The following is a 13,286-nucleotide window of genomic DNA, read 5'->3' as shown; positions in this document are numbered from 1 at the left end:
TTTTATTTTGACAAGCGATTATAAGATAACAGGTATAAGTATAAACATATGAATACATGAAATGGATACATATAAGAAAAATAAAAAAGAAACAATAGGACAGGGACGGTAGGCACGTTGGTGCGCTTATGCACGCCCCCCTACAGACCTCTTAGGAAAGGGGTGAGGTCAATAGTAGACAGGCGAAGGTTAAAGTTTTGGGGGTTTGGGGAAGAAACCCCAGAGTCAGGTAGAGTATTCCAGACATTGACCACTCTGTTGCTGAAGTCGTATTTCCTGCAATCAAGTTTGGTGCGGTTTACCTTGAGTTTGTATCTATTGTGTGCTCTTGTATTGTTATGGTTGAAGCTGAAGTATTCATTGACAGGTAGGACATTGCAATGTATAATTTTATATACTATACTTTGATCGGACCGAAGGCGGCATAGTTCTAGATTTTCTAGGTCTAGAGTTTCAAGTCTGGTGGCATAAGGTATTCTGCAACGAGTAGAGGAGTGGAGAAGTCTTCTTGTGAAATATTTCTGGACTTTCTTGTGTTAATATCAGATACGTAATGTGGGTTCCAGACCGATGAGCTGTATTCAAGTATTGGTCTAGCAAGTGTTTTATATGCTCTAGTTAGTAGAGTGATATTACCAGAGAAGAAGCTACATAGGATTAGATTAACAACTCTTAATGCCTTTTTGGCTATGTAGTTACAGTGGGCTCCAGCACTTAGGTCATTAGAGATGAGTACTCCAAGGTCCTTGGCAGAGTTTGGATCATCAACAAGGGCTTGACTATTCAGCTTGTATTTTATTTTCTGATATTTTTTTTTTGCCAATATGTAAGACAGAGCATTTATTTGTTAAGATTTGAACTTGCCATTTGTTTGACCATTCTGATACATAGTCGAGGTCTTTTGGAGGGGTAGCAGTATTGTCTGTGGTGTTGAATAGCTTTATATCATCAGTGAAGAGAACACAGTTGCTCTTAATATGATCTTAATATGATCACAGATCACAATATATTAGTCTGCAGGCTATTTATCAACTTTTCCTTGCTATTAAGTGCCTTTCTCAATCGTATTGGATGAGAAACGGTACAGTATTATTTAAGGGGTGAGAGTCGAGGCAAGGAAATTTTCACAGGAAGGATTGGCTAAAGTGTTACATCCCACCCCTTCCCATGACAGGCATCGATGAATTGAGTGACAAAGCCCCTTTGAGCCACTGAGGGGCAGTCAAGCACCGTCCCTGAAGGGTTTGTGATGGGGAGGGGTAGCACCCAAAAGCAACCAAGAAGACAACTGGAACTGCCGCTTCCTTTGAAGACTTTTTTGAAGACTTTTGCAAATTTCCTGCGGTGGAGAAATCAGATTTATTCCAGCAGAGGCTGTTGCTGCCGTGGAGGTTTATTTCTGATGCTTCTCTTCGTTTACAAGGAAGTTGTGGCTTCAAGCAACAGTCCGCCTTAACCTAGAAAAGAGACTCTTTGGTCAATCCAGGGTGAGGGTTAGGCGTTAGAAGGGTGGGCTAGATGCCCTCAAGGCTACCTTCCAACCTGGATATCTATAGAGATCCTCAGTCATCCAGGTCATGGTTGTCCCCAAGGTGCTTTTTATCAAAAAGCAACTGGACTTCTTTTTTTTTTTTTTTTGTCTTGAAGACGTTTCGCCTCTCATCCAAGAAGCTTCATCAGCTCTTGACTGGGGGGAGAATGGAAGGATTTATAGGAACCGAGGAAGCTTCTTGGATGAGAAGCGAAACGTCCTCAGGGAAAAACCAAGAGAGCCCGGATGCCTTTTGACAAAGCACCTTAGGGGGGGGGCTTCCTACCTGGATCCGGGCAGGATGCATGAATCCCATTGCTAGCAGAGAAGCCACTGCCCCCAAGAGCTTGCAGTCTAAGAGCCTCTTGACCAGAGGAGAGGTGGGGAAGGGGGTCTTGATTTCGGCAAAAGGGGTCAGTCTGGAGGGCCAGGCCAGGAGGGAAGGGGCAGAGGGTGGAGGCCTCGGGAGTGGAAGGCTTTGGGTCCAGCTGTCCTCACCGGAGTCGAGTCCAAGACAAACTGGCTCATCAGAACCGACAGGGGGTCCCTTCCCTGCCTGGTACCAATGCTCAGAATGGGGAGGGGGCTTTGGACCCCCGAGGGAGAGAAAGTGGGGAGTGGGGGAGAAGAGAGCAATTTCCAGGTCTGGGGGGCAGCGGGCGGGCAGCCTTTAACCGGCCACAGATAAGAAGTGAAAAAGCTGGACAGGAAGTCTGGAGAAGTGGAAACCCAATCAGCCAGGAAAGGAATCAAATTCATCGTGGACTCCGCTGTACCGGCCCCCCAACCCCCATCCGCTCCCCTGCCCCCCCGAAACAGATTCATTTCAGAGGCATAAATGCTTCCAGGTTGCAAGGGAGATGCCATAGGTCAAAAGAGCAGGTGGGCTGGGCTCTGGATTGGGGTAGGTGGGGGGGGCGTATGACCGGTGCTACCCACCCTCCACTGAGCCGTGCATTAGGGGACCAGACCTCCTGCATCACGGCTGTCTTGGCCGATATTGCTTAACGGTGGTTTGTCCCAGGCATCAAGCCTTGAAATGGGGCTTGCCACCCCTGAGGTTAGGCTCAAGCTACGGACTGACCATCAACCAGCTCGGGGGGGGGTCAGTTCTGGCTGCCCGTGGGCTGGAAGAGGCCCCTATGGGATGGGGAGCCCCACAGGCAGCTGCGGTCAAAGCCAGAACATGGCTGTCCCCCCACTCCTCAAATCATATCAGATCCTGGCTTAATCATGGCCTGATTGCGCAAGGGAGTGGGTCTCCCCGATCCAGGTTGGATTCTCATTGGGACAACAAAGTTGCTGGGTGTTCCTGCCCCCCGCATCCACTTTCTGGGGGAGGGGGGGGTGAGGGGAATAAAAGCAGGCAGGTTAACTCGAGCAGCTGCAAGGCAGCAATTTAGCGTATGGGATCATTTACCTGATTAGAGAGTTTATTTTATAGAAATTGCTTCAGAATGGGTCGGCGTCCGGGGAGGGCGCTTGGCGAAGGCGTCAGTCCCTCGATACGGGGGTGGGGGTGAGCCCCAGCCGCCAGGAAAGCCGTCCTCGCCCGCTTGCTTCAGAGGCACAAGAGATCGTGCCCCTTAATTCGACGCGGATGAAGATGTCTTGCCAGGGGAAGAAGCCCCGGAAAGTGGCCCGCCGGGAGTTTCCTGCTGCTCCTCCAGGGAAAAAAGGTGGATGGGATGCTCTCGATAGCCTCTTGGAAGTCAGGTGTGGCAGGTGAACTTGCAAGTAAAGTCTCCCTCCTAGATGGCTGTTAAAGTCGGAGGGGGAAGGGCCCCTCCATTCCTGCCACTTTCACCACCGGTGCTCCACGGTTATCATGGCCGAGCCTTCCCATTGGCACGGTTGATGGACAGGGGAAAGCAGAGTTGGCAGCTTCAAGGGGGCAAGATTTAACCCCCTCCCCTTAAAAGGTGCCTCTCCATCGGCGAGTTTGAGCTGTGTAGGAATGGAAAGGGGAACGGTGGGAAGAGTTGGAGTTAATGCCTTTGGCCAACGGTCAAGGAAGGCTCCCATGTTTAGCCCAAAAGGTGGTTTTTGAACAAGCGACGCCTTTGGCTTTGGTAGCCCTGAAACGGCCATTCTCTGCCGCGCAGCTTCTATGGCTGCTGCCCCGTTGATGCCAGCTGGTTTTGTACCCCCCGATTTATACTTCCAATCTACACTGGAAAGAGTTGGGACATTCTTGGAAATTAATCAAAAGAGAAGAAGCAAGGAAGGAATATAAGAACAATGAAAAGGTTAGGACTCTCTCATTCTCTCTGTGCTGGCCCCTAACTTCCTGGGTAGGCCCCACCCACCTTTTGTCTGTCTGTCTGTCTATATCTATCCATCCCTCCATCCATCTCTATGTATCTATCCTACCCATCCATCGATCCAGTCTTGTCTGTCTATCCATCCATCCATCCATCCAGTTGTCTGTCCATCCATCCATCCATCTCTATGTATCTATCCTATCCATTCATCCAGTCTTGTCTATCCATCCATCAATCCATCCATCCACTCTTGTCTGTCTGTCCATCCATCCATCCATCCATCCATGTCTATCCATGCATCCAGTCTTGTCTGTCTATCCATCCATCCAGTTGTCTGTCCATCCATCCATCCATCCATGTCTATCCATCCATCCAGTTGTCTGTCCATCCATCCATCCATCCATGTCTATCCATCCATCCAGTTGTCTGTCCATCCATCCATCCATCCATGTCTATCCATCCATCCAGTCCTGTCTGTCTATCCATCCATCCAGTTGTCTGTCCATCCATCCATCCATCCAGTCTTGTCTGTCTATCCATCCATCCAGTTGTCTGTCCATCCAGTCGTCTCGTGTCTGTCCATCCGTCCGTCCATCTATCCACCCAGTCTTGTCTATCTATCCATCCACTACTCAACCACCCATCTACATATCATTTATCCGTTCACACACACACACACACACACACTTATACACACACAAATACAGAGGGAGATTTTAATGCGGGAAGTTCTCCCTCATTTGCATGTGTTTTGCGCCTGGCACCACCAAGGGGTGCCGAGGTCAATTGAAACTCAAGAAAAAGAGGAGAAATTTTATGCAAAACTGTTGATTGCATTTGTATGTAATGAAACCATCCAATATTCATCCGCCTCTGGGCGCTAATCGGGAAGGAGAACCGGAGGACCAGAGAGTGGCCGGGAAGCTGTAATGAGCTTCTGTAGTGATTAAAAAAAAAAGAAAAAAAAGAGCAGCACTTCAGCCCGCCGACAATCCAGCCAGAAAGCGCCTCTAATCAACACTGAATTTCGGAGGCAAAGCGATTATGCCGCTGAGCGCGTCTTTCCCCCCCCCCTCTGCTCGGCACCCTGTCGAAGAGGGCTGCGCGCCTGGTTAAACCCGGCTTGCCAACCTCGCACAGCAGCGCTCCTTATGACAGGAGGCGGCACGAAAAAAGCACAATCAGGGAGCCAGGCGCCTCCGTCCTTCGCACAAAAGCAAGCCAGCCCCTCCCTCCACCCCCAAAAAAACCAACAACAACCCCGAGGTTCAAAAGAGGAGCAATCACCTCTCTTTTGAACTTCCAACGTTGGCTTGAGGTGGCCTGCGGTCTTTCCATCCAGGCCCAGATGGGTGTTTTTGTTTTTTTCCCCAAGCATTGGGGTTTTCTGCCCACGTCTTTTCTCTCGCGCACAAAGCGGGCTTAAAAAAAAAAGGGGATTGGCAGGAGCGAAGAAACCGGCGCTTCTGTCCTTTGCAAACAGGCTGGCTGTTTTCAATGCCTGGACTCGATTTGTTTAAAGCTAAACTATCACCAACCACCCCCACACCCAAAAAAAAAAAAAGCCCAATTCTGCAATCAGGGCTGCAGCACAGGCGCCATCAGTCGAAAAAGAAGGGGATACGACTCATTGTAAACAAGTGAGTTTGCCACTTCGGGAGAGACGACGTGCCCATTTCCATGCACTCTGATGTGGCTCAAAAATGAGGCGTTCAACAAGCAGCCCTCAGATCATTCGGACTTGCTTTATTTAATAACACAAAATTCCTGACCGATTTATGAAGTCCCCCCCCCCCCCAGCATCCTCTGTTCCTTCAAAGTCAGGCACCACAGGCCATTTAATCGATGATTGTTCTGTGATTATTCTTCTTCCAAAATGGCTTCTGGGTCTGTGGCACCAAAGCCACGCTGTGCTCTCCACGACGGAGCTGAGATGACAACTGTCGGGGAGCCAAAGGCTCTTCCCAGCCCACCTCCAGGCGCAGCCCCCTTCCTCGAGTCCTGAGCTTTGATTCGCTGCCCAAAGTTGCTTCCTGCAGTTGAAAAATCATTACTGACCCGTTTTAGCCAGAAGAAAGCAGCTTGCGGTGACCTCTGTGTGTGTATGAGAGAGAGAGAAAGAGAGAGAGGGAGGGAGAGAGAGAGAGAGAGAGACAGACAGACAGACTCTAGACAAGCAGCTCCTTCATCTTTGCTGCCAATAGCTTGTCCATTTCCTCTGTGGCATCTTCGGTCATTTGCTGAATCTGTGGCAAATTGAGAAAAAGAACACTTTGTGAATTCTTTTTAGAAAAAAAACACCAGCAGGTAACAAATGGCAACAATCACATTGGGATTTTCGTCAAAAGCATGAGAAATGTAGGGACGTCCATCATCATGTGCTTTTAATGACCCCCATCATCCCTTTGCGGGGTGGAGTCTGCGCAACTGAATGGAGCTGAGCGTTTGAATGGCCGGAGGCCTTTCCTGTCGCCAATGCAGAGTTTTGTTCAGCAGACAGGTTCTCATCATGCCGAGAGAGAGAAATATCCGCCTCTACCTGGGATCGAACTCAACAGATTGCGAGGCAGGAGCTCCACCTCTGGGCCACACCGCACCACTCAAATGTAGGGACGTCCCTCTGGGTCAAAAAAATAAAGGCCAGCGACCGAATGAGGACACGGCTGTCCAGAGGCAGGGAGACCTCTGAGGTGAGGTGCCAAATTTCTGTGTTCTGCGAGGGGGTGGGGGGGCTGTTAGATCAGGACAGGACAGCCTAGTGGTCAGCACCAAACTGTAGCCTCCCAATCCCTCAGTACCTGCTTCTCTATCAATCGGATGGTGTCTTCCGACGTGGTTCCTTTGGCTCTCTTCACCTGATTCATGGCCCCGGTGCGGACTTTACGCAGGGACTCCTTGGCCTTGTTAGTGAGCTGCTTGGCGACCGTGACCAAGTTCTCCCTGTGCTCACGGGTGATTCTGGTGGGAGAAAAGCGAAGGAGAAAAAGACCCTCTTGGCACGGAGCCATGCATGAAAGTGCCCAGAGATGATATCAGAGTTCAGGATTAATTGAATAGATTAACTTGTTTCTTTTTTTTTACTTTCAGAATTGTAAATAAGCTTTATGAAATGAAGAGGTGGAAAACCACGCAGAACCTGACATAAAAGGTGTCTATGTCATGTAGTTTTAAGGGATTGTTGTTATCAACTTTTTAGGTAATAAAAGTTAAATGTTTATTTAAAGGGGAGGTGATTAATGAATATATAAACTATAGGTGTGGCACACTTAAATTAGTAATTTAGGGGGGGAACTATTGTTTTGCTTAAATATTCGCATGAAATTAGAACACGTGAAAGGATGAAATAAGAATACGTGATGAAATTGCAAATATGACAGATAAAAGTACCAAAGGACAATAGTTATGAAGAGATGAGATTAATTATGATTTAAATCAGCATTTTGAACAATATAATAAATAAAAGCATCGTTAAGATAGGAAGTTGAATGTAAAAGATGAATACGTAACTATGATCCTATCTGTATGTAAATGTGGAAATCCTGAATTATGCTGTTCTAAAAAAGAGGCTTTTTTAAAAAATGTGGAAAACTGTAATAAAACTTGTTTAAAAAAAAAAAGTGCCCAGAGATGCAAATTTGAAAACAACGGAGAAAATGTTTGAAGGATAAAGAAGGCTGAACCTCATGGAAGGAAAGAAGCAGCCATGGCTCGGTTGGCGGATGGCAGGAGGGCAATATATTTTGGAATAATACCGGATAAAAGAGTTTGCATTTCTGGCTTTTTTTTTTTTAAATGACTACAGTTTCTGGAGCTGTGGAGATCACACCCTTGCCTCAGCAGGCATGATGGGGTGGCACCCACCTTCAGAAGGCAGCCTGGCAATCAAACACCTGGGCCTTGTCCCCCCAAAAAAGTGACAGTGGCCAGGTAAAAAAAATGGAGAAAGCGGAAGGCTCAGATCTTCTCTGTCTTGCCTGTTCTTGGATTTCTCCTCCTCTCCAGGAGTTCAGATTGGAAGATGACCTGGGAGCATGCTAACAATCAGGCTGCTGCAATTAGGAGCATAATAGCCGCCTCCTTCAGAATTGGAGGAGAGGGAGGGGGAGAAAGGGACGCCCGAGACGGGCAGGAGACCGGGAACCGGATTGGCTGGGGAGGGGAGCGGGGGCAAAGGGATCCCATTCCATCTCCTTCCGTCCCACACAATTGGCTTTTCTTAAAGAGAGCCGGGTTTAATAACTGCACCCTTCATTGGCTGGTGCTAAGGGGCTTTCAATGTGGCCCTGACTCAGATGTAAGCATTCACACAAACGCCCCATCGGCTACCTTTGGTTCAAATACCAAAGCAACTTGCAAAACTTCAGCAAACCAGGTATGTTTAAAAGGCAAAAGGGCCCAGCGGAGATCATACTACCTTAGACTTCTCAGGAAACAACATCTCAATGAAAGACTGCTGGTGACCTTCTACCGCTACACCATAGAGAGTATCTTAACTTATTGCACCTCTGTATGGTTTGCCAATTGCATAGTGGCAGATAGGACAGCAGTCCAGAGGGTGAATGTCATTGCCCAGAGAATCATTGGATGTCCTCTCCCCTCTTTGGAAGAGCTTTAGAGCTCCCGCTGCCTTAAGAAAGTTCAAAACATCCTCAAAGATCCATCTCATCCTAGGCACCCTTTTTTTTTGAACTATGGAAAATTCTGGGGTGCCACACTAGGCAGCCCCTGTCAAGAGCTCTTCCACCCACACCCCTACCAAAGTGTAGGAGGAGGCAAGAGGCGGATCTGGCCATTCTAAGGGGCCATTCATTTAGCCAAGCAGGCAAAATCGCCAGGGGCGGTTTTGGCCATCAAGGGACTGAGAGAACGCGGCGGACTGACTTACTTTGGAACTGGCACGCGAATCAAGAGCCCATCCGCTTCCGGGTTGAGATTCATCCCGCTCTGTTGGATAGCCTTAACGGCCGCAGCTGTGCTCTGCAACCACGCGGCAAGATGTTTAAAAAAAAAAAATGGCAGGGGGGGATTAGCAAATAATTATTACCAGACACCAGGACTCCCCATCAGCGGAGAGCAATCCATCTTGACAGAACATGGAAACATTTAGTTTGCTTACCGGCGAGATCAGGAAGTTACATCGGCCCCTTTGATCAAAACTGAACTGCAATTCTGCAGGGAGCCTCCCCCCCTCCCCAGCCCCTTTCCTCCTGCCCCAGCCCCCCTCCCCAGCCCAGGATCGAAGATATTGGTGAAGAGGTTTCAGAAGGGGAGGGATGGGGGAAAAGAAGGAGACTGACTAAGCGAGCGAGGGAAGAAGGAAGCAGAAAGGAAGATGGAAACCATCTTGACAGTTTGAGGCAACGCAGATAGCAAAAGAGGCAGCAAATCCTCCCGGGGGCTCCGGACTCCTGCAAGATGTAGGAGGAAAAGCCGATGAAGGATTCCAGGATGGGCCTTTGGCTGCCAAAGCCCTCACGTGGTCCTGCTTGGTGCTTACAGGGAAGGCCTCAATCACGTTAACTCGTTCCACATTGCACCGGGCAAGTGTGAAAGTAAAAGGGATTAGCACCAGGCCTGTTCTTCACATCTCTGGATTTTCTGGCAGGCATTTGCTGGAAACCTTTCCTTCCCCCAGGCTCAAAGTTTGTGCCACACACAGCCCTTTGGCAGGCAACAGAGCGAGGACCGTGCAGATCCCCTGCATCTGAGGCGCCAAAGTTAGCTCATTTCTCTTAACCAAAAACACTCCGTTTGTGTTCTCTTAGGGAGTTAGGAGAGGAGTGACAAAGGAGCAACCCAACTCAAACTCCCGGTCCTTGGAAAGCTTCCCTGCTCCGTTCGGGTCTGTTAACCCTCTTCCTCCAAAGCAAATGTGGCTGCATGGTTTGGTTCTGCAAAAGCTCTGATGTCACTCACAGCTTATGCAAGTGATATCGAAGTGTGGAAGCCAAAAAAATAAAAGGATCTCTGCTCCTGAGGAGCTTCCGGTCTGAGCCACAGCAGACACAAAGGCAGGGGCCGCAAGTCATCCTGGCAGCGACAACCGGGCAGGAAGCCAAAGAGGGAACAGTAGCATTTTCCACACCCAGGGGGGCTCCTGGGATCAGGAGATTTGGATCTGCCAAGCGGGATGGAACAAGAAATCTACTCACTTCTGGAAAGCTGCTCATGTTAACCACAAGGAGCTGCGCAGAATGCTGGGAGATTTGTGCAAGCTGGTTTAACGGAAATTTCCCATCCTTGGTGGCAACGATGATCGAATCAAGAGCCCCTGAAATGAGAAATACAACGGTAGCGAAACCCTTTGCGATTCTGGCTCGGGTATTATCAGTCCTCCTCTCTTTATAATTATAGTTTGCTGCTCTTATTGCATTTTATTACATTTATCCGTCCAAGCTTTCATCATATAGCTTTGGGATCGACCTGGAAAGCTCCCGATATGGGGCTGCTTCTAAAAAAATATACTGGCATCAAAACATCTTCAAAATAGGGTGTATTGCAAGTGTCTGGCTTCTGAATTCAAATCCACCAGGATGTTTCTATTCCCTGCTTCTTTCAGGCAGGAGGCAGGAGGCAATGTTCTCTTTCATTACATCCTGAACCTTCAAGGGATCGAGTGCAGTGGTCGCCAACCAGTGGGGACCACTGATGGTCCGTGAGAAAATTTTGGTGGTCCGCAGAGAAATGTCACCACCCCCCAAAGCAGTTAATCCAGGCTGCGCGGGAACACAAGGCTTGTGGCGCTTGCATTGTGAACAACAAAAGGTAGTGAGGGGAGGGGGGGAAAGGGCGGAGGGGGGAACTTGCCCCACTCGTCCCACGCGCCTGGCCTGGCCACCAGGCTGCTTCTTTCTGCTTCTTTCTTCTTCTGCTTTTGGCTGCACGCAAGGAAAGCAGCAAAAGTCTTTCTTTCCCTCCCCCAAACTCCACCCGAAATGAGTCTTTGGGACCTTACAAGGCCTCCTGCTCCAGCACGACAAGTTTCACAAAAATTCATTTCTGGCGGAGTTTGGGAGAGAGAAAGACTTCTGCTGCTTCTGCTGCTTTCCTTGCATGAAGCCAAAAGTCTCTCTCTCTCTCTCTCTCCCTCCCTGAGAACAGAACTGGAGTCGGTATCCTGCGATCCCAAATAAAAAATGATCGATCAGTAGGAAAACAGGGTGGGGAATTTTCCTGCAAACTTTTTTGGGGATATTCCCAGGGTTTCTGGTCCGCGGGATTTAAAATCGTGATTTTGGTGGTCCCTGAGGTCCAAAAGGTTGGTGACTCCTGATCTAGTGGATCAGGCCCCCCCAAAAAGCGCGGAGTTTTAAACAGCAGAATGTGCTGTGGGCAAGAAAATGACATTATGAGTTGGAGCAGCACCCCAAAAACTGCAGAGAGAAATCCCTCACCTGGGTTTGTCCTGATGCTCAAAGTTTTGTTGAAATTTTCCTGTAGGGTTTTGACCACCAAGTTCATTTCTTCGTTTAACTCTTCTAGGCTGATGATGTCCTCTACCAAGGAAGTGTTGATGTTCACACGGGCCTGACTTTTCCCTTTAGCTGCGGAGAGCAGAGCCAAGTTAGTTTGATTACCCAGGACTTCTTTGGGGCTTGCTTCAGGAGCACTCTTGAAATAGGGCCGTGTGTTCCACGTTGTGACCTCTGCTAACCCCAACCAACCCTCTGTCATTAGAAAAGATGAAACATCTTGAGCTTTATTTGATTAGGCACATTATTACTGAGGCAAGGATAGCATTTGCCCAGAACTGGAAAGAGATAGTTATACCAAGTGAAGAAGAAGTAATATACAAAATCTTGCTATGCGCTGAAATGGACAAGTTAACTCTAGAAATGAAAAACAAAGATGAATCGGCATACTACGCAATTTGGGATAAATTCTATCATGGATGGGAGCGAAGGTCTTAAGTTGGGAAAGGAGCTGTTGAAAGAGTAAATGATTGGATGAAATGAAGACGAATGATGTTAGAAATGTAATATATGAATGAAACGTATATGTGTATATAGTTGAATAATTGTTCATAGAGAAAGATAGATAGATATGCGATATTGACCCCAAATCACGTCAAATCGACTTCACCATGTTCAATGTTTTTAATTGTTTTGTTTAATAAAAATTAAAAAAAAGAAAATATTAAGCATCTTACTTTCACTCTCTCATCCTGGACTCCAAGGCCCTAAAGGTTTTGGATTGTCTTTCAGGAGGGATATCTATGGAGATTCTCGTCCCAAAAGTGCTTTTCCAAAAGACAAATGGACTTTCTTGTGTGGTTTTTTTTTCCCTTTCCCTAGAAAATGTTTTGCTCCTCATCCAAGGAGAACTGAAGAAGCTCCTTGGATGAGAGGCGAAATGTTTTCAAGGAGAAAGAAAACAAGAAAGCCCAGTTGCCTTTGGGGAAAGCGCCTTTGGGACTTTGAGGAGGGTGCATTTCAGCCCCTGGATCCAACTGTCCTCCCTTTGATATACCACAGCGACTTATTGGAAGTAATACGAATGTCAGTGATGGGATTTATAGCTTATAGGATCGTGAATAGAAGCAATTTTAGTCTTTGTAGGTTTTCCCTCTATTGATGGCGAGCCTCCCAGAGAGGCAGGACAGGGAGAAATGGAAGTGGTGGTCTCAAGGGGCCCTTCCGCCTCCTTGGCCTTTGACACCCACAGCTTTCCTCACCTTTGGCCTTCTTCGTGGCCAGGGTCCTGACTTGTGGGGTCTCGAGGGCCCGGCCCTCCCGGAAGCCCAGCAGCAGGAAGGGCCTGGGCTTTGGAAGGGCTTGCCAGGGAGGCCGACAGAGCAGGGCAGGCAACCGCCGGAGACCTTGGAGGGGTCCGGCCATGGCGCTGCAGTTGCCCACCTGGAAGAGAGTAGAGCGTTGGTTAGTCCTTGTTAGTCTGGGCCCCGTTAGGGGCTGCCGCCCCACTCCCAAGGGGACAGCTGGGGATCGGGGGAGGGGGGGGCATTGCAGAGTGGAAGCAGACAACCCCCCCCCCCGCGCAGGGAAGCCCCCCCCCTCCTAAGAGTCCTGGTCTTTCAAAATGAGACCTTTGCCCTCCTTCCCCAAATGATGACTCTACTAAAAGATCAACAGCAGCAATGCAACTTGGCTTGCTTGGAGACCAGGAATCCCTCGTGGGGGTGGGGACTTCAATGCAAACCCGCCTCCCAGCCAAGCTGAATTTCTATTGATAATAATATTTTAATATATTAGTAATAATAATAATTTTGGGGAAGGAGGAGATTCCCCCCCTCCCACTAAAAAAGTGGATTAAAATCTATACTTGCAAATAGCTGGAGTCTCCTCTTCTTCCGGCCCCGCCCACTTTCAGGACACGCCCCTCGGTGCCTCCCTCCCCCGCCCGCCCGCCGCCGCCGCTCCTCGCCTCGGTGGAGCACGCAGAGGCGGAGGGGGCGCGTAGGAGCCGTCGCGCGGCGTGACGTCATTCCTCCCGCGCGGCAGTGCTGCTGACGTCGACGTCCCGCGCCGCCGCGC

The 13,286-nt window shown here is 48.8% G+C and overlaps 1 protein-coding gene across 3 annotated transcripts; it reads right to left on the bottom strand.

Moving 5' to 3' along the window:
• Positions 1–5,524: 5,524 nt before the first annotated feature.
• Positions 5,525–13,229, bottom strand: MRRF (mitochondrial ribosome recycling factor). 3 transcript variants are annotated; one of them, XM_087943961.1, is made up of 7 exons: positions 13,075–13,229; positions 12,470–12,650; positions 11,190–11,339; positions 9,948–10,066; positions 8,681–8,772; positions 6,594–6,753; positions 5,525–6,041 (listed from the first exon to the last, which is right to left on the bottom strand). In XM_087943961.1, exons 2-7 carry the CDS (start codon positions 12,630–12,632, stop codon positions 5,964–5,966), a joined length of 762 nt encoding a protein of 253 aa, XP_087800087.1. In that variant the 5' UTR covers positions 12,633–12,650; positions 13,075–13,229; the 3' UTR covers positions 5,525–5,963. The 3 variants fall into 3 exon arrangements, with proteins under 3 accessions (XP_087800087.1, XP_087800088.1, XP_087800089.1); XM_087943962.1 differs by having other exon boundaries at positions 13,079–13,189; XM_087943963.1 differs by lacking the exon at positions 12,470–12,650 and having other exon boundaries at positions 13,075–13,143.
• Positions 13,230–13,286: the final 57 nt, after the last annotated feature.

The sequence above is a fragment of the Notechis scutatus genome, chromosome 15 (genome assembly GCF_049901735.1).
Source record: "Notechis scutatus isolate UNSWTSFEM ecotype Mainland chromosome 15, rNotScu1.2, whole genome shotgun sequence".
Classification (NCBI taxonomy): domain Eukaryota; kingdom Metazoa; phylum Chordata; class Lepidosauria; order Squamata; family Elapidae; genus Notechis; species Notechis scutatus.
Note: the sequence above shows the minus strand (reverse complement) of the source record. Positions and strands in the feature narration are given on the sequence as shown.